Source organism: Paroedura picta, chromosome 3, assembly GCF_049243985.1.
Source record: "Paroedura picta isolate Pp20150507F chromosome 3, Ppicta_v3.0, whole genome shotgun sequence".
NCBI lineage: Eukaryota > Metazoa > Chordata > Lepidosauria > Squamata > Gekkonidae > Paroedura > Paroedura picta.
In genome coordinates, this window is record NC_135371.1 from 171992648 (window position 1) to 172020520 (window position 27873).

At 52.3% G+C, this 27873-nt stretch overlaps 2 protein-coding genes across 2 annotated transcripts; both read left to right on the forward strand.

Annotated features, from left to right (window-relative positions):
• The first annotated feature begins 2210 nt into the window (after positions 1-2210).
• SLC10A3 (solute carrier family 10 member 3) lies at positions 2211-6593 on the forward strand. The gene is made up of 2 exons (XM_077329608.1): positions 2211-2365; positions 4749-6593. Exon 2 carries the CDS (start codon positions 4880-4882, stop codon positions 6182-6184), a length of 1305 nt encoding a protein of 434 aa, XP_077185723.1. The 5' UTR covers positions 2211-2365; positions 4749-4879; the 3' UTR covers positions 6185-6593.
• A 12277-nt stretch (positions 6594-18870) lies between these two features.
• On the forward strand, positions 18871-27873 carry UBL4A (ubiquitin like 4A). The gene is made up of 4 exons (XM_077329609.1): positions 18871-19124; positions 21348-21453; positions 25431-25636; positions 27214-27873. The coding sequence occupies exons 1-4, from the start codon at positions 19077-19079 to the stop codon at positions 27322-27324; spliced, it is 471 nt and encodes a 156-aa protein (XP_077185724.1). The 5' UTR covers positions 18871-19076; the 3' UTR covers positions 27325-27873.

Genomic DNA, 27873 nt, shown 5'->3' on the forward strand with positions numbered 1-27873 from the left:
AGAGCAGGGTAAACATGCCTGAAGCTGCCTTCTCCTGAATCAAACCATCCGTCAGCGTCAGCATTGTCTGCTCACGCTTGCTGCAGCTCTCTAAGTCAGGGGCAGTCAAACGGCGGCCCTCCAGATGTCCATGCGTTCGCTGGCAGGGGCTCATGAGAATTGTAGTCCATGGACATCTGGAGGGCCGCAGTTTGACTACCCCTGCTCTAAGGACTCGGGGCTTTCATCACCTCCTCCCTGGTCTTTTCGACTGGAGATGCCGAGGGCCCCTTTGGAATTATGGCGCTCACGGACACAGATGCAAGGACCGAACTGGAATAGCACGCTTCGTCTATATCAGGGGTAGTCAAACTGCGGCCCTCCAGATGTCCATGGACTACAATTCCCAGGAGCCCCCTGCCAGCGTTTGCTGGCAGGGGGCTCCTGGGAATTGTAGTCCATGGACATCTGGAGGGCCGCAGTTTGACTACCCCTGGTCTATATAGTCACACTTTGGCTTTAATCCTATGGGGAACCACAGTGGAAGAAGTGAATATATCAAAACGGAAGATGGATGGGGAAAGATGGAGGTACCCCACCCCCCCATCGTCCCGGTCCGCATGGATCGAATTGGGCTTCTGGCTGTTTACGTCATTCATATTGACCCTGTATGAAATGAAAAGAATTTTAACAAGGGTCGGTCACCCAGGTCAGGACCTATTTGCAAGAGCTTTCAGCAAAACAGATCAATGTACAACGCTTTGAGCTGTTCAGGCTAAGAGAGAGAGGTCTGTCTATTGAATACTTGAATTTCTAGAGCTGTCTCCTGGTGGGATTAGCGACGGGCTTTGCTAATTGTTTTTACTGTGGTCGGTTTTGCCAATAAGATTTTTGTCCTCCTCGTATTTTACTTTCAAATGGGTCGCCATGTTGGTCTGAAGTAGCCCCTTTCAGACAAGCAAAGATTTATTCAAGGCGTGAGCTTCCGAGTACAGGCACTCTTCCTCAGACTAATGAACCACCATCATAACTGGAGATTTAAAGCAAAAGCAAATTATGGTCAACTAGTAAACTGTGTCATAATATCCAACTCAAGCCATATGGTAATTCTTTGCTAAAACAGCTAATCAGTCCCCTTGAGTTCAGTTGTAGTTCACAAAAACACTGGAGAAATAAAACTGTCCATGTTAGTCATTAATGGCAGACACTTTCCCTGTTGCAAAAATAATTAAAAGATACTAGTTGCTGGCCCCATCTGTTTCCACCCCTTGCTAAGCTGTTTCGGTTAGATAAGCTGAGGGGCTGAGGAGCTGTGTCAGCATGCTGCAAATTAAACCGTCTCTGGCTGGAACGGCTGTGTAGTTTAGTGGCAAAGAGCGTCCAACTGGTATCAAGGAGACCCGAGTTCAAATCTTCCCACTCGTGCCATAGAAGCTTGCTTGGTGACTTTAGGCCAGTCCTGTTCTCTCAGCCTTATCTACCTCTGGAGGAGGGGAGAACAGTGCAGGCAACTTTGGGTTCCCAGCGGGGAGAAAGGAGAGGTTTACATGAATTAAGAAGAAGAAGAAGAGTTGGTTCTTATATGCCGCTTTTCCCTACCCGAAGGAGGCTCAAAACGGCTTACAGTCGCCTTCCCATTCCTCTCCCCACAACAGACACCCTGTGGGGTGGGTGAGGCTGAGAGAGCCCTGATATCACTGCTCGGTCAGAACTGTTTTATCAGTGCTGTGGCGAGCCCAAGGTCACCCAGCTGGCTGCATGTGGGGGAGCTCAGAATCGAACCCAGCATGCCAGATTAGAAGTCCGCACTCCTAACCACTACACCAAACTGGCTCTCAATCAATGAAAATAATGCCAGCAAAATGCCTTTAGCATGCATTATGTTATTTCCCCCTCTGATTATTCTCTTTGGCAGTGAATTTGGTGATCAGATCAGGAACATCATCTGGGCCGTCCAAGCTTTCCGCAGCTAACTCAGAACCCGAAAGCTCACTCCTTGGTCTTAGACAGGGGCAGTCAAACTGCGGCCCTCCAGATGTCCATGGACTACAATTCCCAGGAGCCCCCTGCCAGCATTCGCTGGCAGGGGGCTCCTGGGAATTGTAGTCCATGGACATCTGGAGGGCCGCAGTTTGACTACCCCTGGTCTTAGAGGTGCCCCTTGTTCTCGAGCGCTCGAGAGAGAGAGACGTGCCTACAACTCCCAGTATGCTCCGCGTGGGGGGGCGGAGCCAGCGGAGGGTTCGCCTTCGGTCGTGGGCGTGGCCCCGATTGTGATGGGCGGAGTCGAACGAGGCAGGCAGGCAGGCAGGAGCCGAGCGCAACCGACTTGGGATCCGGCGGGCGGCGGCGCCTGTGCTTGGGGCGGCGGCAGCGGCAGCAGCAGGTGAGCGCCCGCCGGGCAGGCAGCCGCGGGGAAAAACTCGGGCTCGGCGCTTCCAGACGAGCGCGGCTCTTGCAAAGGCGCCTTTGCAGCGCGGCTGGCGGGCGGAGGGGCTGCGGGGAGGCAGCTGCCCGGGAAACTCCGCCGCTGCTGCGTCCCAGGCTTCTCCGAGAGGCTTGCCCAGGAAGGCAGGCAGGCAGGCAGAAGAGGGGTGGGCTTCTCCCGGGGGAGGAGGGGGGCGAGGGGAGATGCACGCCTGCAAGGACAGGGAATTTGGGGGGGGTGTTAGGGCATGGAGGGGGCAGCGCGGGGCTGGGGGCGGGAGGGCTGATCCAGGGCTCCCCTGCCAAGGAGGGCGGGATGGGATGGGATGGGGGGCTCCGGGTTGTCTGGCCAACAGGTGTTTGTGGCTTTAAGGCAAAAGTGACTCAGCTGAAAGGGACGGGGGGGGGGAGAGATGAGACATCCTGTCTTGGGTTTTTTGTGCTGCTCCTTTCTCTCCGCCCGGAGATCTGGTTCAGCTCTGCTAGGCTGGCTCTCCTGCGATCTGGCTCTGGGGCATTTCTTGCAAGGGTCATCTGTTTGGGGCGGGGGGGGGGAGAGCAGCCCTGCTTGCTTGCTTGCTTGGTCGCTCGCTCGGGTTGTTACTTGTGACGATGATCGTGCATTTTCCAAGAAGGGGGAAACGACGGCAGCGCAAAGACTCCGGCCTAGAGAGGGTAGCCGGGGAAACTTTTGGGATTCTTTGAGGACGGGCCTTAGGACAGTCAAATGGCAGGGCTGCTCCAGTCTTGGAAACCGTCCTGACACAAGTGTGGGAATTGTGTTGCTTTTCTGGCAGCTGCCTTTTCCTCCGGCACAAACAAGCAGAGGCTCTGCCACTGAGCCAGGGTCTAGGGTCAAAGCCTTTCCCATCCCCTCCTGCCTGGTCCTTTTAACTGGAGATTCCAGGGATTGAACCTGGGACCTTCTGCCTGCCAAGCGGAGGCTCTGCCACTGGGCCAGGGCCTCAGGTCAAGGTCTTTCCCATCCCCTCCTGCCTGGTCCTCTTAACTGGAAATTTTAACGGGGATTGAACCTGGGACCTTCTGCAGGTCAAGCAGAGGTTCTGTCATTGAACCAGGGTTGGTCTTTCCCGTCCCCGCCTGCTTACATTTTTTGGGCCACATTGGAACCAACTGGTGCGTGTCCATGAAATCACCCGAGAGCCGGCTGGGAAACTGTTTGTGGTTTTATCCTCCCCCCCCCTGCCCTTCGGTTTTGTTTTTCTTTGCTTTTCAGCATTGCTTCCTTTATTTCTGCATTTGTGCCACAAATGCTGGCAGGAGCTCATGGGAATTGTAGTCCATGGACATCTGGAGGACCACAGGTTGACTACCCCTGTCCTAAATAGCTCCTGTAGCTTAGGGGGTGGTTGGGCTGGCTTTGGCCTTTAGGCCAGCCCTGTCTCAATGATATTTGTCAAGAAGGGACCCTACACACAACAATCTTAAAACTCTTTTGTCCAACCTGACTCCCAAAATCCAAGGTGACAACACTCTGTGTCTGTCACCCCCAGTTAAGACGCTCCCTGGAGACTCTCTTGTCCCCGCCCTGAGGTTGGCCAAGAAAATTCAGTTACAACTTCCCTTTTTCTGTTCCTCTTCCTTCTCCTAAAGAGCAGCTTTCTGCTTCGTTGGCTTCAGGAAAATTGAAAGCCATTTTGTTCTAGCAGGACAGGTTGGGCAACGGGAGTGGATAGAACAGGAAGTCCTTTAGCAAGAGAGACAGAACAGTATGGGGAGAGGCTGTGGCTCAGGGTCAGAGCCTCTGCTTGGCAGGTCCCAGGTTCAATCCCCGGCATCTCCAGTTAGAAGGACCAGGCAGGAGGGAACGTGAATTTTGGACAATGGCATTCCTCATTTAGAGCCTTGGGTCGGGAGGTTAGCTGTGCTTGTTTTCCATATGCATTTCTTCCTTTGAGTTGCCCCTAGGCAACTTTAGGGGGCAGGGAAATTTGGGCATTTATGCCCTGCAGAATGGGAGTAGAATGCATCCCCCTCCTAGTCCTTGATAATAACCAAATCTCGGTCTTCAACAGCAGACCCATGCGGATTGCTGACCTCCACATGCTCCTCCTGGGAACTTTCTGCCCAGGGGGCAAATTGGGCTGCAGGGGGAAAGGCAAACTCCCAAAGGGACCCAAAGTAGCTTACCCTCCATTTAATCCTTATAGTCACCTCCCTGTGACTATAGTGACTATTTGACCCAGTGAATTTCCAAAGCAGGGCATGGATTTGAACACAGATCCCAGTCCAGCCCCTCTGGCTGCTACACCCAATTGGCCTAACATTGCATGGGATTCTTTTAATCGGCTGCCTGAAGACTTTCTCTCCTCTCCCTTTAGGCTGAACATCTCGCTGGATCAGCGGATAATATGAACCCAGACCCGGAAGGAGGATGATCCCCAAGCAAAGGCTTTGCATTCTGTGGGAGCCAGAGGGGAACCGAGAACCCTGCGTGGAATGAGCCCCTGGCATGGTTTTGCCAGCCGTCTGCGCCATGCCCAGGGGAACCCTGCCCTTCCTCCTCCTCCTCTTCCTGGTGGCGGGCTGGGCTGGGGGGGCAGCAACAGACGGCCCCTACCTGAGCGTGGGCGAAGGCACCGCTGCGGAATTCGACTTCCCTGAGAACAGCCGCGGCGTCTTTGTCGTGTCCTGCCGCTATCAGGGGCCGGACGCAAGGCTGGCTGCGACGTCCCTGGAGCCGACGGTCTTAGTCGTCGAGAACATCAGCACCTCCTGGGGAGGCGGCTTTGTGGTCACGATCCAGTCCGGCCTGGCCGGGCTGGCTCCGCTGCAGCTGCAGCTGCTGGAGCAGAACCAGGTCCTGGAACGAGTCGATTTCCGGATCCGCGTCACGCCCAGCGGCCCGGAGCCGGCCCTGTGGACCAGCTTGGGCCATTTCTCCGAGAACCCCATCCTTTACGCCCTCCTGCCCCTCATCTTCCTCAACAAGTGTGCGTTCGGGTGCAAGGTGGAAGTCGAGGCGCTGAGAGGCCTGGTGCGCCAGCCCCATCCCGTGGTCCTGGGCATTCTGGGCCAGTTTGTGGTCATGCCCCTTTACGGTTACCTCATGGCCGTGGCCTTCTCCCTGCAGCAGCCCCTGGCCTTGGGCTTGATCATCGCCTGCTCTTCCCCCGGGGGCGGCGGCGGATATCTGTACAGCCTGCTGTTGGGGGGCGACGTGACGGTCGCCATCTCCATGACCCTCCTGTCCACGGTCGCCGCCACGGCCCTGATGCCCCTCTCCTCGGCCTTCTACGGCCGCTTGCTGGGCGCCCACGAGACCCTCCACGTGCCCTTCCTCAAGATCCTCGTCACCCTCCTCTTCATCGCCGTGCCCATCTCGACGGGCATGCTGGTCAAGTGGAGGCTGCCCCGCCTCTCGCGGCTCCTGCTCCTCCTCATCCGGCCGTTCAGCTTCACCCTGATCGTGGGGGGGCTCTTCATGGCCTACCACATGGGAGCCTTCATCCTGGCCAACGTCCAGCTCCCCACCGTGCTGGCCGGCGTCACCGTGCCCGTCTTCGGCCTGCTGCTGGGCTACCTGCTGGCCTCTTGCCTCAGACTGCCCGGGCCTCAGAGGCGGACGGTGAGCATCGAAATCGGGGTCCAGAACAGCCTCCTGGCCTTGGCCGTCCTGCAGCTCTCCTTCCAGCGGGCCCAGGCGGATTTCGCCTCCCAAGCGCCGTTCATCGTGGCCCTCAGCAGCACGTCGGAGATGCTGCTGTTAGTTTTGGGGCATTTCGTGTCCAAGAAGCTCTGCTCTGCTGGCTCCTGAGAGCTTCTTGGGACGGGAGAGGCGCATACCAAAGATGTCGGCCACGGCCTGTGGGGAGAGACTGATACCAAAGGCCCAGGAAGCTGGTCTGGAAGGGCACTCCCTCCCGAAGGGTGTGGGCGCTAAGGAATTCAGCCTGAAAGGATGATTCCGATACCAAAAAGGGCCTTTTAAAGCGGCAGGAATCCCAGCAGGGTCAGGGAGGACCTGTGTTTTGGCAGTTTACACGATCAGGCCCTTAAACAAAAAGATTCTTCCCCTTCTGTCGTCCGTTTGTCTTTCTCGTGGCTCCGAGGGGTTGGAGATGGAGATGTACAGACCGGGAGGTGTAAAGTGGGGCGGACAGTTGTCGCCCGTCCCCCTTCACCAGGAATACAGGGTTTGAATAAAAGGAGGTATAAGGTTTAAATTCTTTGTGTCTGGATCTTTGCATGTGTTTTTTAAATCTCTTGGTGGGTGTTGGGAAATTGGGGGACGTTCAGGTCGTATATTCAGATATGGTGGGAAATGGTAGTGAATTATTTTTAAAAGAAAATACCAGTCATTTTTTTGGAGTGTGGAAGAAGAAGAATTGGTTCTTATATGCCGCTTTTCCCTACCCGAAGGAGGCTCAAAGCAGCTTACAGTCGCCTTCCCTTTCCTCTCCCCACAACAGACACCCTGTGAGATGGGTGAGGCTGAGAGAGCCCTGAGATTACTGAAGAAGAAGAAGAAGAGTTGGTTCTTATATGCCACTTTTCTCTACCCGAAGGAGTCTCAAAGCGGCTTCCCATCGCCTTCCCTTTCCTCTCCCCACAACAGACACCCTGTGAGGGAGGGGAGGCTGAGAGAGCCCTGAGATTACTGAAGAAGAAGAAGAAGAGTTGGTTCTTATATGCCGCTTTTCCCTACCCGAAGGAGGCTCAAAGCGGCTTACAGTCGCCTTCCCTTTCCTCTCCCCACAACAGACACCCTGTGGGGTGGGTGAGGCTGAGAGAGCTCTGATATCACTGCCCGGTCAGAACAGTTTTATCAGTGCTGTGTTGAGCCCAAGGCCCCCCAGCTGGTTGCATGTGGAGGAGCGCAGAATCGAACCTGGCATGCCAGATTAGAAGTCCGCACTCCTAACCACTACACCAAACTGGCTCTCTAGGAAGAAGGGAAGTGTTTCTTCTTCCCACTCAGAGGGAGGAAGGTTGTACAAGAGAGATGTTCACCATGGTTTGGATTTTAATAACCCTTTGGCAGAGACACCTGTGGGAAAGGTGTGCTCCTCATAAGCCAGGAAGGGGTGGTTACGCAAGACGAATTCTGCCTTGGCTCAAGTCCCCCAGACATTCCTTTGACAAGAGCCAATTTCCTGTCTGGAGAGCTTGTCTTTCCTCCTGCAGCCCAATTTGCCCCTGAAATTCTGTTCTTGGGGGGCAGGAAGTTCCCAAGAAGAGCAAAAATTCTGCCCCTCTTCCATTTGTGAAAATCCAACCCTACCTCAGGTTGTGCTTGGCCTAGAAAAATTATCTTCCATGCCTCCCTTTCCAGCTCCCTGTAGTTTAAGGCAGGGGTCCCCAACGTTTTCATTAGCCTGTGGGTACATTTGGAATTCTGAGACAGTGTAATGGTTGCACCACAAAATGGCGGTCAGTGGAGGTGGAGCCAGCCACAAAATGGCTGCTGCAGCCAAAGGAATATATGTTTAAAAAATCCACACAGCCATCCAGGTTTGCTTGGTAAAAGCCCCTTCGGGCCTCAGTCACTTTCTAAAAAACAGTTGATGGGCCCCAGGAAAGGCCGACAGGCTCTGTGGTGCCTGTGGGTGCCAGGTTGGGGAACCCTATTTTAAGGTTTGGCGACTCACACAATTAAGGCTATGTTACACAATGGCTGTGCTGTGTGTGAATGAAATGGACATCCCAATTAGGCAACCCTAGCAGGGGTGGCTAGACTGTGGCTCTCCTAATGCCCATGTACTACAATGACCATGAGCCCCTATCATGTTAGATCTGACAAATATTTCAGTTTGTGGTCAAGTTATCTGGCCTTTATGCCCTGTTGTCTGTCCTCCATCATAACTCTTTGGCCACCCTGCAATGGTGGCCTAGGGTGGTCACCGTTTGTGAGTATCCTGCACAGTGCTGGGGGGTTGGACTAGATGACCCAAGAGGTCCCTTCCAACTCTATGATTCTATGATCTGATCCATCAGGGCTCTTAGTGTAGCTTAGTGCTTGTCAGCAGTCATGGGGTGTGGTCTATGTACGTTCTCCTGGCCTAGTGCCTGGGAGACACGGTGAATTGGAAGCGGGCGTGATTTCTCTCTCCCTTATTTCCTGGTTGGTTTGGCCTCCTCTTCAGCTACGCCCACAAGTCCTGGCAAATTTGATCCGATTTCAGAGCCTTTCGAACTCTTCCCTGCAGCCCTTCCGTCCCATTGTCCAGTCCCTGTTTGGATCAGAGATGGCGTAGCTCGCTTGACATGGAAGCAGTCCCCCGTCTTTACCCCAAAAGCAGAATGCAAGGCGATCAACTTTAAGAAAAAGGTTATACGCACAGAGCTTTGCTTTTTACATTACTGTGCGTAATTATCATTTGTACGCAGGTTCTTGTTTCTTCTTGATGGCACCCCTTGGGGATTAACGGGCTCGTCTTTTCAAGCAAACGGGGTAGTAAGAGTCAAAATGACTCCTAAGGCTCTTGCAAGACAATCCTAAGGCTCTTGCAAGCCAAAAATTGGCAGCAGGAGAGCTAATGGGGGTTCGGCTGGGGGGAAAGGGTAATGAGGGATTAAAACAAGTGCTGCTATATTTAGCCTTATGTGAGTAACAGCAGAAATTGAGACCCTCCGCTGTCTCCATTTAAGGGATGTTCAGCACGACTATAGCCAGAAGCTCTAGGTGTTGTATGTTGCCCACCCGGCAGCCATTTTGTGCTGGGCCCGCCTGCCGTGGTGGCCATTTTGTGATGACCCTTAGGAAGCCCTGCTTTAGGGGTTTGAAAACTTGGCGGCGAAGAAAAAGAGAAGAGCTGGATATTTGTACCCTGCTTATTACTGCCCGAAGGCATCTCAAAGTGGTTTACAATTGCCAACCCTTCCTTTCTCCCCAGGTGAGGAGGAGAGAGCTGTGGATGACCCAAGGTCACCCAGCAGGCCTCATCTGTCTCACAGATGCTTACAATTGCCTCCTCCTCCTCTCCTCGTCAGACGGGTGAAGCTGAGAGAGCTCTGAGAGAACTGAGATAGGCCCAGCTGGCTGCACAGCTAGGAGGAGCGGGGAATCAAACCTGTTTTTCCAATTCGGAGGTTTTTCCAATTCGGAGGTCGCCACTCTTAACTACAACGCCAAGCTGGCTCTCGCAGGCGGCATATTTAGGAGAAATTTGAAAACTGAGGTGTGCCACCATGCCAGTGTTTTCTTTTTTTGGGGGGGGGGAGCTCCAGGTAAAGAGGGCAAGAAGGGAATTTGGAGGATTGGGAGGACCTTAAACAGGACAGAAGCAGTTAATGACTAGAAGTTGGTACAACTGCTCTGTTTGGTCACCCCTCTGTTTGCCACCGAACGTCCATCTCAATCTGTTACTGGAGATTACTAATTTGGTTGATTTGGCTGTTTCCGTTACTCAGGTGTGCGTCCGGCTGGACAAAGGTGACTTTCCATTCGCAAAGTAACTTAGCAGCGGACAGGTGTCATGTTTTGCTTTCCTACTTTCCATGTCAGCTCAGATCTAGTACCCGTCAAGCAAGCAAGCAGCCCACCCCGCTGTAGTAGAACCCTTCATGTTTTACGGCAGGGGTAGTCAAACTGCGGCCCTCCAGATGTCCATGGACTGCAATTCCCATGAGCCCCTGCCAACATTTGCTGGCAGGGGCTCATGGGAATTGCAGTCCATGGACATCTGGAGGGCCGCAGTTTGACTACCCCTGTTTTACGGCTTCCTTTCACTACCCCGGGAAATATCTCAATTACGGTAGGATTCACGGGTCGAAACGAATGGTTTGGGAAGGTCGGATTTTACTTTGCGGGTGTGGCGGGTGCTGGATGGGATTGCCGGTGCACCCAAAGAGCAGCGATTGCAGATGGAAGAAAATAGGAACCACGCCTTGGTTTGTCTGTAGAAATAGATATCGTATTGAAACATTTAAAGAAATCATTTATAATGTATATCCTGCCTCTCTTGACTCCAAGGAGGCATAGGGTAAACCAAATGCACAGGCTGAGGACGGGACAAAACTCCGGTGTCGGAAGAAAAGTACCATGGAAGAAACTGGTAACACGGACGGGGTTGCCAATAGGTCTTGAGGGGGAAATGCTCTGTGCCTTCCTTTAATAGCGACTTCATGGCTGGGGGCTGCTGAAGCTTGCTGTGGCATGGAGGTGAATCACACTATTTTGTAAGCAATAAGTCTTTATGTGGTTTTATGTGGTTTTTATGTCTGGGGTTTTAATGGGATTTTTATTGGGGATGTTATCCAGACTGTTGTAACCTGCCACGAGCCATTTGGGAGCGGTGCGTAATAAACTGAAAAATAATAATAATAATAATAATAATAATAATAATAATAATAATAATAATAATAATAATAATAATGCTGTAGTCCTTTATGGAAAGGATCTCCCCCCCTCCAGGTGTTTTGGCAGCTGTTTGTGTGACAGTGTTGGTACAAGCGTGTTCTCCAGTTGCGTGAGCTGGGAACATTGGCTGATAAATAGAGGGAAGCCCAGTGGCAAAACTACGTCTGCTCATCTCTTGCTTTGTAACGCCCATAATCCAGGGGTTGCCATTAGCAGCAAGATGTTGTGGTTATTTTAGTACTACCGCAACAGGTACCTGGGGCAAGAATAAATGTGAGACTTAGATGGGGCGGAAGGAAATAGGCAACGTACGGCAATCCAGAGGGCATCGCTCACAAGTGAGCAAACTGTGGCTCTCCAGATATTCATGGACTACAATTCCCATGAGCCCCTGCCAGCAGGGGCTCATGGGGATTGTAGTCCATGAATATCTGGAGAGCCACTGTTTGGCCGCTCCTGGCACAGCTGCTGTTCTTATCCCAAGTAATACAGTACGAACCAAAAATGAACCAGCATTTCCAGCCAAAAAGTTGACATTCATAGCGGTTTGTTTCCGAATTTATCCCGGGCGAAATGAGTTCTTCCACAGGATTCTTTACTGCTCTACTTTTCCCCCACAACAAGCCTGCGAGGTAGCTTTGGCAGAGAGACTGTGTGACGTGAACGGCCCAAAGTTACCCAGCCAATTTCATAGCAGGACAAGGAGGATTTGAACCCAGGACTGGCTGCAGCTTGTCTGTGTCCTTACCCAAACCAAGAAGCCCCTCAGTGGCACCAAAACTAACTAGGATGCCTGGCTGTTACCTGATTCTTTCAGAGATCGTGTGTGTAGCTTGTGTGGCATGGTCGGAAAGAGTTTTAGACTACAGTCTGGGAGACCCGGGTTCAAATTTGTACTGTGCCGTAGAAACGTGCCTTGTGAGCTTGGGCCAATCACGCACTCTCAGACTACCCTGCCTCACAGGGTTGTTGTGAAGATAATATGGGTCCACATTGGAGAGGTACACAGGGAGGAAATTCAGAATTATCTTGCTTCTTTTGTACTTGTAGATCTTCTGAATTAGCACAGATTCTGGCTGTGAGGAAACATCATCTGAAAATCCAGTGTGCGAGCAAGTAGTTCTCTTCCTTATCTGGCTCATAATGTAATTACAAGCAGAGTTACACCCTTCTAAATACACTGCAGTCAAGTGGCTTAGAAAGATGTCGCTTCTGACAATACAGCTCGTTGTTGCTGCAGAAGCAGAAGCCCTGGATCTTGGCGCCAAGGATCCTAGCTGGTTTCTCCTGTGCCAATGGAAGCATAGTCCAAATGCTTCCTTTTCCTGGGAGGCTGGGTGGCTCCAGTTTGGAACAGGATGTTGCAGCTCAGGGGAAGGGCCTCTGCTTGGCAGACAGGAGGTCCCAGGTTCAATCCCCGGCCTCTCCAGTTAAAAGGACCGGGCAGGAGGGGATGGGAAAGACCTTGGCCTGAGACCCTGGCTCAGTGGCAGAGCCTCTGCTTGGCAGGCAGAAGGTCCCAGGTTCAATCCCTGGCATCTCCAGTTAAAAGGACCAGGCAGGAGGGGATGGGAAAGACCTTGGCCTGAGACCCTGGCTCAGGGGCAGAGCTTCTGCTTGGCATGCGGAAGGTCCCAGATTCAATCTCCATCACCTCCGATTAAAAGGACTAGGTAGGAGGTGTGACAGAGTCTTGGACTGGATGGGCCAATGGTCTGATCCAACAGCTTCTCTTGTATTTGGAGCAGTGATGTTCTGTATTCTGGGTGTTTCAGGGGAGGGGGGCAAAGTGGGAGGGCTTATGGTGTTCTGGTCCTGCTAGTGGACCTCCTGATCCCCCCTGGGGTTTTGGCCACTGTTTGACACACAGCACTGGACTGAATGCCGTGACCCAACCTGGCTTCTGTTACCGTCACAGGAAGCAAGCATATTCTGCACAGTTCTTACTTTAGGTTCCTCTTCTGTTGAGCTCTCCCTGTTCCCATTCCTTTGTTAATCGCTAACTAGTTCTGACCCAGCTGTGCTAACGATTGTGTTTTAATCTACCACTTCCTAGCCCCGTCCAAATATAATCTGGGCCTACAGAACGGTTGTGAAAGAAGGGTTGTGACTCCTAGCATGGTCTGTCTTGGGTGTGTGTGTGTCCAAAAGGCAGGACCGCAGCTGCAGCCTGGCTCTCCAGCTGTCCATGGATTACAATACCCATGAGCCCCTGCTAGCATGTTTGGCATGGGCTCATGGGTATTGTAGTCCATGGACAGTTGGAGACCTACAAATTAGCCACCCCATACTATAGTCTCAGCAATGTTGTCCTATGAGACTTATCTGTGCATTGACACCAGTTATAAGATCTGATAGATCTCTTCACCCACATCCTGTTAATAGAAGAAGAAGAGGAAGAAGAAGAGTTGGTACTTGTATGCCGCTTTTCTCTCCCCGAGGTAGTCTCAAAGTGGCTTCCAATTGCCTTCCCTTTCCTCTCCCCACAACAGACACCCTGTGAGGTGGGTGAAGCTGAGAGAGCCCTGATATTCTTGCTTAGTCAGAACAGCTTTCTCAGTGCTGTGGTGAGCCCAAGGTCACCCAGCTGGCTGCATGTGGGGGAGTGCAGAATCGAACCCAACTCGCCAGATTAGAAGTCCACACTCCTAACCACGACACCAAACTGGCTCTCTCCTCTGCTGGAAACGGAATCAGTCGGAGCCAAACCATTCAATCCCAGCTGCAGGCAGTGGCCTTTGCACCACCCTCCTGTGGAGGAGGAGAACGGAAACGCCAGCCAGTAGAATCAGCCTCATCCACTGCAGGCCCGGAACAGGCAACCGGTTTGTCAAACGTCCTGCGAGCCACTTTGTCCTCCAAACTTGTTCCTCGACATTAAAGGCAGGGCTTGTTCAGACACAGCTGACCGTGTAGGGATCAGCCTAGATTATTCCTCCAACCCCTCTGGCTTTTTGGGACTGCATCGTCAGGAACCCCCAGGTTGAGCTGCAACAACAATATTAAAACAAGACTTTACAAATATTTATTAAACAAAGGGTTCCGATTCAGTATATTTAAAACACAGTGAAAACAAGACGTAAAAACGGCACGTGACAGAATAGACCAAATGTGTTTCGACCCCCAGGGGGTCTTCCTCAGGGGTCAAATTATTGTGTGGAATGCTTTTTTGTACAAGATCAAAATCAGAATCTTAAGACTTGCTGGGCGGCAGTGAAAAATCTGCTAGGTGTAGCCCTCAACTAGTCTTTCAAAAGTATCTGATTTGGAGCCCACTTTCTAAAATATGTCTTATCTGAGGCCACCTCTCACAGCTTTTGCCTAGCTCTCCGTCAAGAGTGCATTCTCATGTGTGCCAGAAAAGGTTTTGTCGTAGATATGCGTTGCCACTATATTTTAAATATATTGCATCAGTGCAATTAGAAGCCATTGCTCTGGAGCAGTATACCACGCTGGCTCTGCAGCCATCTGGGTGACCTTGGGCCAGTCGCAATTCTCTTAGAGCTGTTCTCTCAGAGCAGTTCTTTCAGAGCTCTCTCAGCCCCACCTACCGCACAGGGTGCCTGTTGTGGAGAGAGGAAGGAAAAGGTGTTTGTAAACTAATTTGGGACTCCTTCAGGTAGTGAAAAGTGGCATAGAAAATCTAGTTCCTCTTCTTCTAAAAGCTCTGATAGTTTGAGAAAACAGGTGGGATTTGCCCGTATTAAATGAAGCAACTGAAATTGCATCATCTCCGGGCCTGGCGTTTCTTTTCGCCTTCAGGTGTTTGTTCAACAGGCGGATTCTACAAGTACAAATGATTCCACAATTGCTCTCTGGCAGACCGGCAATCAGCGTCGCCACAAATACCAGCCTGCTATTATGGTTCACCTCCCTCCGGGATACCCCTCAGCCAGGAGGAGGCGATCCCATTTGCAAGAGGGGTGAGTCCAAGTTGAGAAGGCAGGTGCAACGCAATCCTCTCCAGCACACCTGGGCACCCAACACCTTGGCGCTGGAGAAGGAGAAATTTCCATGCGATAAGATCGTACCAAGTAATTGCCTCCCTTTTACAGAAGCCGAGACACCTTCCACCAGAGTAACTCGAGAGGGACGTGTTTTAGTCACACCGCTGGAAGACAATTCTGGAGATGTAAACATTGCAATCTACGTAAAGGGTAGAATACAAGGAGACTCACAAAAGCCTGCCTTGGTTTTTCCCCTCTGAAGTAAGGAATCCACGGTGTCGTAAACACGACAAGGGTCTGGGGACAGATGTAGGGGCTCTCTCTCCAGTGTGTATACCACGGTCTCCAACCCAGCACTGTTTTAATGTTTAATGTTTATAGATGAAGGAGTTTTTAAGGGTTATTATATTTTATATCTTGCAAGTCCCTTGGACTGCAAGGCGAACAAACCGGTCAGTCCTAGAGGAGATCAGCCCTGACTGCTCCTTAGAAGGCCAGATCCTGAAGATGAAACTCAAATACTTTGGCCACCTCATGAGAAGGAAGGACTCCCTGGAGAAGAGCCTAATGCTGGGAGCGATGGAGGGCAAAAGAAGAAGGGGACGACAGAGAATGAGGTGGCTGGATGGAGTCACTGAAGCAGTCGGGGCAAATTTAAATGGACTCCGGGGAATGGTGGAGGACAGGAAGGCCTGGAGGATCATTGTCGAGGGGGTCGCGATGGGTCGGACATGACTTCGCACCTAACAACAACAACAATAGCTTTATTGTAAACCGCTGCAAGACTATGGTAAGCGGTGGTATATAAATTCAATAACAAACAAACAGGTGGGACGTGAGATCCCAAAGTTGTATAGCTCATCTCCAGGTGACAGAGATCAGCTCCCCTTGAGAAAATGGCTCCTTTGGCGGGAAGACTCTGCCCACAAATCCCACCCACCCCTAGCTCCACCCCCAAAGTCTCCAGATATCTCCCCACCCAGAGTTGGCAACTGTGCAGGACATCCATGACACCCTCCTCTAAAACCTCCAGGTCTCAGAGCGTGCAGGTATGAAACAGGCATTTCAGTCTCTGCAATATCAGTTTTCGGGCCAGGGACACAATTTTTGCTGTCCCTTCCAGTTCTTGTTACAATCTCTATTTCTATCACTTAAACAAACCATGTAATAGGAATAAGGAGTGCTACGTGACGGTGCTTCAGTTCTCCAAGACGGATAACATTACTTGCAGGAAGAAGAGGTGAGAGGATTGAGTATCCCAAGTGCTTATTCTTGGCAAGTTTTCCTTGTAAACAGAGAAAATCAAACCATAGACAGCTTAAGAGATTGCGCCGCACCTTAAGGTGGGGCCTGGGGATCCCCTGGAATTCCAGCTCCTCTCCAGACTGCAGAGATCAGTTCCCCTGGAGAAAAGGGCTGCTTGGGAGGGGGGACTCTGTGGCCTTGGACCCCTCTGAGGGTCAGGGATGCCAGCCTCCAGGTGGAGCCTGGGGATCCCCTGGAATTCCAGCTCCCCTCCAGACTGCAGAGATCAGTTCCCCTGGAGGAAAGGGCTGCTTGGGAGGGGGACTCTGTGGCCTTGGACCCCACTGAGGGTCGGGGATGCCAGCTTCCAGGTGGGGCCTGGGGATCCCCTGGAATTCCAGCTCCTCTCCAGGCTGCAGAGATCAGTTCCCCTGGAGGAAAGGGCTGCTTGGGAGGGGGGACTGTGGCCTTGGACCCCACTGAGGGTCAGGGATGCCAGCCTCCAGGTGGGGCCTGGGGATCCCCTGGAATTCCAGCTCCTCTCCAGACGGCAAAGATCAGTTCCCCTGGAGGAAAGGGCTGCTTGGGAGGGGGGGCTCTGTGGCCTTGGACCCCACTGAGGGTCATGGATGCCAACCTCCAGGTGGGGTCTGGGGATCCCCTGGAGGAAAGGGCTGCTTGGAAGGGAGGAAGCCATGATATTCTTCCCCTTTTATTAATTTGTTATTATTATTTATTAGGTTTGTAAGACCGCCGCTCTTGGAGAACCGGCTTGCGGTGGTTTACAAAATTGCATATACAAATCAATATATTAGAATCATTAAAATTCCCAAACAAAACCCCCATAAACAATAAAACTCACGATGGCCATACAATAACTGTTTCTCACACAGGCTCACTGGATGGTCACAAAGATAGGCAGATTAATCATTGGCCATAGGATAGATCGATCTGGACGTACAGGCCAGTCTGATACTGACCTCTATCCCTCGGGCGACTCTACTCCTTTGGCAGGTGGGGGGACCTGATCTCCCCATTTCCTCCCCTCCCCCCGTGCTCTACCTCCAGCTGGGAACCCAATTCCATTTTTTGAACCCAAATCACAGGAACTCTACTCTCCGTCATGGCCCGAAGAACACAGCCTGGACAGGAACGGAACAAGATCAACGGGTATGTTATGCAAGACACTATTAGCTGTGTCCCTAAGGATAATTTTTCATGGATGTTTGCCAGGGAAGCAGAAGCAAAGGACGCAGCCTGGTATACAGTCTTTTTGATCTGTCAGAACAAAGTATGAATCAACAAAGTTTATTTCTGGGTACCAGTTTTTATGTGCATGCATGCGTCTTCTGATGGCATGCACACGAAAGCTTGTACCCAGAATTAAACTTTCATCGGTCTTCAAGGTGGCCTTGGACTCAAATTCTGTTCTCTTGCTGCCCACCTAAAGCTATTGTTTTTAATTTTTTTAATTTTTATATAGATATAGAAACAAGGAAGAGCCTCTTGTGGCGCAGAGTGGTAAGGCAGCAGATCCCAGCAGCTGGCTCAAGGTTGACTCAGCCTTCCATCCTTCCGAGGTCGGTAAAATGAGGACCCAGCTTGCTGGGGGGTAAACGGTAATGACTGGGGAAGGCACTGGCAAACCACCCCGTATTGAGTCTGCCACGAAAACGCTAGAGGGCGTCACCCCAAGGGTCAGACATGACCTGGTGCTTGCACAGGGGATACCTTTACCTTTAGAAACACGGGAAGAATGCCTTTGGTTACAATATCACCCCTTCCTCTACCCCCCAAAGGCCCCATTTGCTTGAAGTTTCATTTTGCCAAATACTCCAGATAAAGATTCCACTGTGCTTAAAATTCTTCAATTGGTTTTCTGTTGCCTGCAGCAGCCCTATTGTTTTTGATTCGATGTCAGTTGCCTTGAGCAAGCGGTCTACTTTCGCCAACCAAGGGGGCTTCACCCTTCATAAACGGGATTGTCCATAATGATATTAAAGCTTCAAGGCTAAATGGCAATCGTCCTTCTGACATTCCAATTGGTAGATAATGTTCTGCTTATTTACTTCATTCCTGTCCCCACTTTCTACATCAATGGTTGTGTCCTCTCCATTTTATCTTCACAGCAACCTTGTAAAGTAGGCTAGGCTGAGCATGAGTGACTGAGCCAAGGTCACGTGGGGATTGGGTCTCTCAAACCACCACGCCACGTGGTGATAGGTAAAGGTATCCCCTGTGCAAGCACCGAGTCATGTCTGATCCTTGGGGTGACGCCCTCTAGCGTTTTCATGGCAGACTCAATACGGGGTGGTTTGCCAGTGCCTTCCCCAGTCATTACCGTTTACCCCCCAGCAAGCTGGGTCCTCATTTTACCGACCTCGGAAGGATGGAAGGCTGAGTCAACCTTGAGCCGGCTGCTGGGATTGAACTCCCAGCCTCATGGGCAAAGCTTTCAGACGGCTGCCTTACCACTCTTACCACAAGAGGCTCCTATCACGTGGTGATAGGTTATAAGAAAAGAAGAAAGCATTGGACCCCATCGAGGTCCTTCCCCACCCCAGATCCCGCCCACTCCCGGCTCCACTCCCAAAGTCTCCAGATATTTTCCGACCCAGAGCTGGCAACCGGGTCCTGTTCTTCCCCAGGGGCGTCTACGCTCTATATTTGAGAACCCGAAGTGTTGTCCGAAACCCACTGGGACCTTAACCCTTAGACGAACTTCCCCTCTCCCCACGCTTGGACCGTCCACCCTTTCGCTGTCGCTTGACAGCCGCACCCTCACCTTCCCCTATCTCTATGTCCCCCAAAAGCCGCTCTAGCCCGCCCCTGTTCTCCCTCCATGGTAGCGCGGGTCACGTGCCACGAGAGCCGCGCGTTTCCGGCCTCTTTTCCGGCTCGGCGAGGTTTTTTTTTTTTTCCCGGCCCCGCCCACGGAGGCGGCTTCCGCTTGTGACGTCTCTAGCCCTCCTCTCTATGGCCGGCGAACGTGCTGCTGCCCTTTTTGAGCGCGCGGGGCGGCCGGGACGCTCTTTCGCCTATCGGGAGCCCGGGCTCTTTCCGCACCCCAGGCCGCTCTGTCTTCGGCCCTCCGCCCGAGTGTCTATGGTCCAGTTAAAGGGGCCGCTCGGCGGGCAGGGCTGCGGGATCCCGAGATGCTGCTGACGGTGAAGGCGCTTCAGGGCCGGGAGTGCAGCCTGCAGGTAGCCCCTTCTCCCTCCCGGGGCTGGGGCGGCGCCTGGCCGCGGGGCGAGCTCGGCTGCCCGGAGGCCGGGGCGAGGGACCTCCCTGGGGAGGCTTTCCCTAGCGTTGCCAACTCCAGCCCTGGAGATTTGGGGGCGGAGCCTGGGGAGGGATGGGGAGGGGTCCTTAGCAGGGCACAAAACCTTCTGGAGCTGCTGTTTTCCCCAGCGGGACTGAGCTCCCTTCCAGGAAATGGTCAGAAGGCTGGGAGGGCTCCAGGCACTACCTGGAGGTTGGCAACCCGCACTTTGGACACTGAGCCGCCCGGGGAATCCCTTATGTGGAGGGGCCTCCAAGGTGGATATCTGGGGGTGCAAGTCATAGTTTCTAGGCAGGTCTAGGCTTCAGTTCTTTCCCTTGGGTTAAGTTATTGGGGAGGGGGCTCACATTTGGGGTGGGGATGGAGAAAGGGCTGCCCTGGCTTGCTTAGCATGTCGCTTTTATGGCATTTTCCTCCTGAGCAGCACAGGATGGAGTATGCCTTATTCCGTTTTAGGCTTAACCACAACCCTGTGGGGTAGGCTAAGCTGAGAGAGTAGGGCAGCCCAGTGAACCTCTGGGCAGAATGGAGATAAGAACCCGCGTCTCCTGGATCCTGGTGTTGGCATTCTAAGCACCATGCTGCCTAAGAGGGATGACAAGTTCCCATAGCACGTAAGGAGGGTGGGAAGGACTGGTGGCTCAGTGGTGTAGCACCGTTTGGCAAGCAGAAGGTCCCAAGTTCAATCCCTGGCATCTCCAGTGAAAAGGACCAGGCAGGAAGGGGTGGGAAAGACCTTGACCTGAGACCCTGGCTCAGTGGCAGAGCCTCTGCTTGGCAGGCAGAAGGTCCCAGGTTCAGTCCCCGGCATCTCCAGTGAAAAGGACCAGGCAGGAGGGGATGGGAAAGACCTTGGCCTGAGACCCTGGCTCAGTGGCAGAGCCTCTGCTTGGCAGGCAAGAGGTCCCAGGTTCAGTCCCCGGCATCTCCAGTGAAAAGGACCAGGCAGGAGGGGATGGGAAAGACCTTGGCCTGAGACCCTGGCTCAGTGGCAGAGCCTCTGCTTGGCAGGCAGAAGGTCCCAGGTTCAGTCCCCGGCATCTCCAGTGAAAAGGACCAGGCAGGAGGGGATGGGAAAGACCTTGGCCTGAGACCCTGGCTCAGTGGCAGAGCCTCTGCTTGGCAGGCAAGAGGTCCCAGGTTCAATCCCCGGCATCTCCAGTTAGAAGGACCAGGCAGGAGGGGATGGGGAAGACCTTAGCCTGAGATCCTGGCTCAGTGGCAGGGCCTCTGCTTGGCAGGCAGAAGGTCCCAGGTTCAGTCCCCGGCATCTCCAGTTAGAAGGACCAGGCAGGAGGGGATGGGAAAGACCTTGACCTGAGACCCTGGCTCAGTGGCAGAGCCTCTGCTTGGCAGGCAGAAGGTCCCAGGTTCAGTCCCCGGCATCTCCAGTGAAAAGGACCAGGCAGGAGGGGATGGGAAAGACCTTGGCCTGAGACCCTGGCTCAGTGGCAGAGCCTCTGCTTGGCAGGCAAGAGGTCCCAGGTTCAATCCCCGGCATCTCCAGTTAGAAGGACCAGGCAGGAGGGGATGGGGAAGACCTTAGCCTGAGATCCTGGCTCAGTGGCAGGGCCTCTGCTTGGCAGGCAGAAGGTCCCAGGTTCAATCCCCAGCATCTCCAGTTAGAAGGACCAGGCAGGAGGGGATGGGGAAGACCTTGACCTGAGACCCTGGCTCAGTGGCAGAGCCTCTGCTGGGCATGTAGAAGGTCCTGGTTTGATCAGTGGCTGTTAGCCACAAGGTACAGATGGAATGCAGTGCTGGAGATGATGGTCTGCATTTTTGGTGCTTGGAGGATTTCTGGAGTTCTGGCCCTGCTGGTCGATCTCCTTGAGGGCACCTGGTTTTGGTGGCCATGACACAGAGTGTTGGGCTGGACAGGCCACTGGCCTGATCCCACATGGCTTCTCTTATGTTCTTACATCTGGGGCGGTGATGCTTTCTATATTTTTGCCGTTTGATGGGCCACAGTGGGAAGGCTTCTGGAGTTCTGGCCTCGCTGGCTGACCTCCTGAGGGCCACTGGGCTTTGGCCCCTGTGTGACACAGAAGGCTGGACTGGAGGGCCCCTTGGCCTGATCCAACAGGGCTCCCCTTACGTTCTTGTGGGCCTTGCCCCACCTGATCCTGTCCTTTCTCTCCAGGTTTCCCCAGATGAACGCATCTCCTCTCTCAAGCGCCTGGTCTCCGAGAAGCTGAATGTCCCCATTTCCCAGCAGCGCTTGCTGTTCAAAGGCAAGGCTTTGGCAGGTGGGTGAAGTCAGTGGGGCAGGGGCTGAGGTGGGGGCAAGGGATACTTGTAGGACTCCCTTTGTGCAGCTCAGGAGGATGAGGCGGTGTTTGTTCACCGGAGGCTTCCTTGGAAGGGGAAACATGAGTGCCTCACTGGCTCCAGGTCCAAACCCTTCCCCCTCCACCTGAAGAGTTCAGATTTTAAGAAACTATCAGAGGTCTTATTGGTCTGCAGTGGAAGAACTGGATTCAAATCCATCTCAGAAGCCAAGAAGAGTCTAGGCTTCCTTCCTGGGACACCTTTGTGACCACTGGATCTCGAAATATCATATCCTGGAAATCTCGTTGGCCTCAGAGGTGCTCCTGGACTCGAATCGAGCAGGTCTTAAGAATGAATGGCTGCCCGTCAGACGGCAGAGCGTTGTGTTAGACAGGCTGTTGTGCTGAGCCGCCACAAAATAACACCCCAGTTGCACCTGCTTTCTGGCAGGATCAGAAAATTCACAGTGGACGCTTACGGGTGTGTGCCAGAGGCTGTAGTCTGCTATATGTGACACGTGGGGGTGTGCAGCATTGTGGAGGGGGGGAGGAGTTGACTGCATTGGCCCCACCCGTGCATACTCCCCACATGTGGAGAGAGAACAGGTGTACAATGTGCACAGCGAGGAAGTGTGCGCCCGATTCCGGGGGTGTAGCTGAGGTCTGTCCGGCTTGGGTGCTTTCTGCCTCTAGGCTCACGCCTTGGAGGGGGTGTGGGCGGGGAGAGGGTGCACACTTCCTTTTCCTGTGCACTGCCTCCGTACGTCAACTGAAGCGCTTACAGGGCGTGTGGATGGCTTGCAGTGATAGATTTTGCAACGTTGTTTATGTCTAAATTGGCCCTTTCAAAGTCTCAAGGGGAGAGCCATCTGGGACTGGTTTGGCCAGTCAGGGATGTGCAAACAGTGAACCTCCAGAGCCTGATCTGGTCAGCTCTCAGGAGCTCAGCAGGGGCAGCCCTGATTAGTATTTGGATGAGAGGTCACTGTGGAAGTCCAGGGTTGCTATGCAGATGCAGGCAACGGCAAACGACCTCTGCTCATCTCATACCTTGGCCTGGGTGGCCCAGGCTAGCCGGATCTTCCCAGATCTCAGAAGCTAACAAACAGAAATTTACAAGCTGGCCCATTTATAAGATACTTACCTTTATGGACCTTTGATACTAATAGACCCAAATTATATGGCTTAAAGTATAAAGTATAAAATATAAGAATTAGGCAGTGAGTTGAAGACTTTGTTTGTATCCCTGGGGAAAAAAACAATTCAGAAATAAGTTTAAAGGTAAAGATAAAGGTATCCCCTGTACAAGCACCGAGTCATGTCTGACCATTGGGGTGACGCCCTCCAGTGTTTTCATGGCAGACTCAATACGGGGTGGTTTGCCAGTGCCTTCCCCAGTCATTACCGTTTACCCCCCAGCAAGCTGGGTACTCGTTTTACCGACCTCGGAAGGAAGGAAGGCTGAGTCAACCCTGAGCCGACTGCTGGGATCGAACTCCCAGCCTCATGGGCAGAGCTTTCAGACTGCGTGTCTGCTGCCTTACCACTCCGCGCCACAAAAATAAGTTTACTGAGGAAGTAAAATACGAAAACGAGGCTTTATACCTAGGAACCCGTTCTGAATAAAGCTTTTTTGCCATCGCCAGCTTGGAAATTTCTTTCTGTTTATTCATCTTCGGCTGACGGGTCGTCTCTGCTTGTGCTCAGATCTCAGAAGCTAAGCAGGGTCAGCCCTGGTTGGTACTTGGATGAGAGAAAACCAAAGAACAGAGGCAGCTAATGGCAGAACCACCTCTGTTCACCTCTTGCCTTGAAAACTACCGGATCTCCAGACATCAGTTGCGATTTGATGCCCCCTCAAAAGAGAGAGAGAGAGAGAGAGAGAGAGAGAGAGAGAGAGAGATGCTGATGGAGGGGGCACGCAAACAGAAGCAGAAACTCGACAGAGAGCTGGGAATTGCTTCAGCCATCTTTTTTACCACTGAAGCTGTTGCCATCAAATCTGATTAAATCCTACCAATTGTGGACAGATTAAAGTAAATGAAATCAAGGCCCGCAAATTGATTTGTCTACCAATCAGATGAAATCTCTGCATAAAAATTGAGCCTGATTGCTTCCTTTCTGCTACTCTCTCCCAAATACCCCCAGGGGAGAATTCCGACCGCATATGGTTTGGGGTCTTGTCCAGACGCGCGCCCGATCCTTCAACCACTTCGGGGTGGGTTCAAATGCCTCCCTTGATTCTGCCAATGCCTGTCCGGTTCTGAAAGGGTGTGCCTGGCCCGGAACCAAATTAGCCGCTTTAAATGAGCTGGAATGGGAAAAAGAAACCAGAGGAGAAAAGAACAATGTTGTACATTGGTTTGGGTTATGTAGGGGATTTATATCTTTACCTGATAGGGCTGGCTTGGAGGTCTGGACCAGTGCAGGTCTGCTCTGAGTCATCTTCAGGCCCCTTCTTCTCCTCCCCCAAAATGTCCAGGCCAGCCCTGGAACCCTGATCTTGTGCCTCTGATGTGGTAGGGCCACCAGGTCAGGACTCATCCTGGTTGTGGGTGTCCTGCATAGTGCAGGGGGTTGGACTAGATGACCCAGGAGATCCCTTCCAACTCTATGATTCTTGGATTCGAGCTTATACTAAACAGAGTATATTCTGGTGCCTGGTTGTACCAAGCATTGTTCTCTCCAGGATGTTAAATTCCATAATCTTAGTCAAAATATCCCTGGGCTGTTTGCTGGCTGTTTCGGGCATTGGTCTTAAGCATATCTATATTCAAGCTGTTCTGTATTCCACTGTAGGTGAAAGGTTACGTGGCAAGCAGCATTTCTTAATACAAAGACGAAAAAGATGAGATCTTGGTGTCGAATGTGGAATTCAAGGCCATTTCCAATAATTGTACAATCAATGAAGAGGTGGTACTCATTTCTATAAATGCCACTTAATTGGCCCTTTAGGAGGAAGAAACCTAGTATAAATATGTAAAGAAGTCATTTGAGATAAAAAAGAAGAGAAAGAAAAAGCAGAGTCTGAATATGTAAAGAAAATAAATTAGGCATTTCAGATAAAAAAGAAGAGAGAAAAAGCAGAGTATAAATATGTAAAGAAAAGAAATAAGTCATTTGAGATAAAAAAGAAGAAAGAAAAGGCAGAGTATAAATAGGTAAGAAAAGGAAAAAAAGTCATTTGAGATAAGAAAGAAAGAAAGAAAGAAAGAAAGAAAGAGTATAAATAGGTAAGAAAAGAAAAGAAATAAGTCACTTGAGAAAAAAGAAGAGAAAAAAAGCAGAGTATAAATATGTAAAGAAAAGAAATAAGGTATTATAGATAAAAAGAAGAGAGATGCACAGTCTAAATATGTAAAGAAAAGAAATAAGTCATTTGAGATAAAAAAAGAAGAAAGAAAAGGCAGAGTATAAATAGGTAAGAAAATAAAAAAACAAGTCATTTGAGATAAGAAAGAAAGAAAGGAAGAAAGAAAAGTATAAATAGGTAAGAAAAGAAATAAGTCACTTGAGAAAAAAGGAGAAAAAAGAAGAGAAAAAAAGCAGAGTCTAAATATGTAAAGAAAAGAAATAAGTCATTTGAGATAAAAAGATAAATAAAAGGCAGAGTACAGATATCTAAAGAAAAGAAATTTGGGACCGGGTGGTATAGAATTTTATTATAATAACAACAATAACAACAACTATAACAACAATATCTATTTTGTCCTTGCTATGAAGCAACCAGATGCATTTCCTTCTGGCAGAGCCGTAGCCTTCTTTGCTGCCTGCAAATAGCAGCTGGGTTTGAATCGCTTGGGAATCCAGACTAGAAAGTTGGGAATAGCTTTGCCCGACCCTCGCCAAAAACGGCTGCCGGGGTGTGGCTCAGCCGCCCCTCGCCCCCCACAAACACACGGCTTCCCAGTGCCGAACACCTGGTCGCTGACCCCGCCTTGTTCCTCCTTCCCCAGACGAACACCGTCTCTCCGACTACTCCATCGGGCCGGAGTCAAAGCTCAACCTGGTGATCAAGCCGCCGGAGAAGGCGTCCCCCGAAGAAACGGGCCGCAGAGGGGGCCCCCCCCAGACACCGGCAATTTGGCACACGCTGGCTCAAGTCCTGGGCAGGCATTACAGCACGGCCGACGCGGAGAAAGTCCTGGAGCAGCTGCAAAAGGTGATTTCTCGGGCAGGGGCAGGCGGGAGTGGGGGGGGGTACCACGCAACACCGCATTGTCGGCAAGGGAAGGGGGGTGCTCTCTGGGAGCCCCCCACCTGCCCCGTTGCACTAACCAGAAGCCAGAAGAGCTCCAGCGTGTTGACGTCACCCGGAAGCAAAGTCAGCACGTTGGGGGCAACGCTCTGCTTTTTGGGAAAGCTCTATTTTAAAAAAATGGGCCTCAAACAATAGAGTTTTGCCCAAACCCCAGAGCGTTACCCCTGAAGATGCTGGCACACCATCGTCACTTCCTGTTGGCGTCCGTACATCGAGATGGTCTTCCTCGTTCGCGGGAGGCTCGGGGGTGAGGAAGGATTGCTGCAAAAGCCGCTGTTTTGGGGGAGATTTGCCTCCGCTTTCTGAAACCGCCAAAGCGGGAGGTCTCCTTGGGCTTTGCTCAGATCATTTCACGCTTGTGCTGCGTGGTCCGAATAACTCCTCCCCCGGCCGTTGTCCAGCCATGCAGATTCGTCACGCAGAGGATAGGAGGGAGACTGGCAAGATTTTAAGCCACTACGGCCTCAGCCATCGGCCAGGCGGAAGAACAGTTTATGTATTTATTTATTAACTGCCTATGTCATCCTTCCATGAGGGCTCAGGGTCAGCTTGTGAAGAAGAGCTGGTTTTTGCACGCCACTTTTTAACTTCCCGATGCAGTCTCAAAGTGGCTGACGATCCTGTCACCTTCCTCTCCCCACAACAGCCACCCTGTGAGGTAGCCCGAGCTGAGGGAGCTCGGGGAGAACTGGGCTGGACCAAGGTCACCCAGCAAACCTCATGTGTGTCAAAGTGGCTGACATTTGCCAACCCTTCCTCTCCCCACAACTGTGACCCTGTGAGGTAGGTGGGGGCTGAGAGAGCTCTGGGAGAACTGGGACTGACCCAAGGTCACCCAGCAGATCTCATGTATCCCAGAGCGGCTTACAATCACCTCCCCTTCCTCTCCCCACAACTGTCACCCTGTGAGGTAGGTGGAGGCTGAGAGAGCTCTGAGAGAACTGGAGATGGCCCTTGGTCACTCAGCAGGTCTCATGTATCCCACAGCAGTTTACAATCACCTCCCCTTCCTCTCCCCACAACTGTCACCCTGTGAGGTAGGTGGAGGCTGAGAGAGCTCTGAGAGAACTGAAGATGGTCCTTGGTCACTCAGCAGGTCTCATGTATCCCACAGCAGCTTACAATCACCTCCCCTTCCTCTCCCCACAACTGTCACCCTGTGAGGGAGGTGGGGGCTGAGAGAGCTCTGGGAGAACTGGGACTGACCCAAGGTCACCCTGCAGGTCTCACGTGTCTCAGAGGGGCTTACAATCACCTCCCGTTCCTCTCCCGACAGCCGTCACCCTGTGCGGTGGGTTGGGTCTGAGAGAGCTCCATCCTGAGTTCACCCACCGGGGCTTCATGGGCGGGAGCGGGGAATCGAACCCGTGTCTCCAGAGCAAGAGGCCACAACTCTCACGGCCCGCACCGAGCCGGCTCTCTTCCCCTGCACCTCCTGCGGACTTTCACCGAGAGCCCCCCTCCCCTGTCTCCCCCAGGATTACGACCGGAGCCTGCGACTGTTGAGCCTGGATGACATCGAGCGCTTGGCCACCCGGCTGCTGCACCCCGAGGTGGCGGAGGCCGTCGAAATGGGCTTCCTGGATTAGCCGCCGGACTCTGGGCTCGCGCCCCCGCCAGCCCCTTTGGACACGGAGTCCCCCGGGCAGGGCCCGAGCGGAGGGCTACATGGGTGCAATCCCTCCGGACTTTGTCTTCAAGGGGAGGGAGGGGCTTGGGCGTCTGTAACCCCTCCCCATCCATTAAAGGGGGCAGCAGGTGAGTCTGGGCCACCCGGCCTCTTGTGTTCGGCCAACGTGGGGTCACAGCGAACTCCGGGGGGGGGGGCGGGGAATCGATCGGCCGGCGCTGAGAGACGCAGCCGTCTCCGAGTTCAGGGCTTGGAGCGTTTCCGCGCGGACCTCCCCCCCCCCCTTTCTTCACCAAAGCCCGACTGCCCCTCCTCGGTCCGTATTTATTGTTTAAGCCAAAGGCCGTTTCCACGACAGCGCACATCGGAATTTTCGGGCGAGAAACAAAAAAAGTCAAATTGCAATAGAAATTTTTAATACCCGTTTTTGGAAAAACGTCAGGGGCCGATCTCTCCGGCGCCGCCATGTAAACTTGAAGTGCTGAATAAAGAATATGCAGATCCCAAA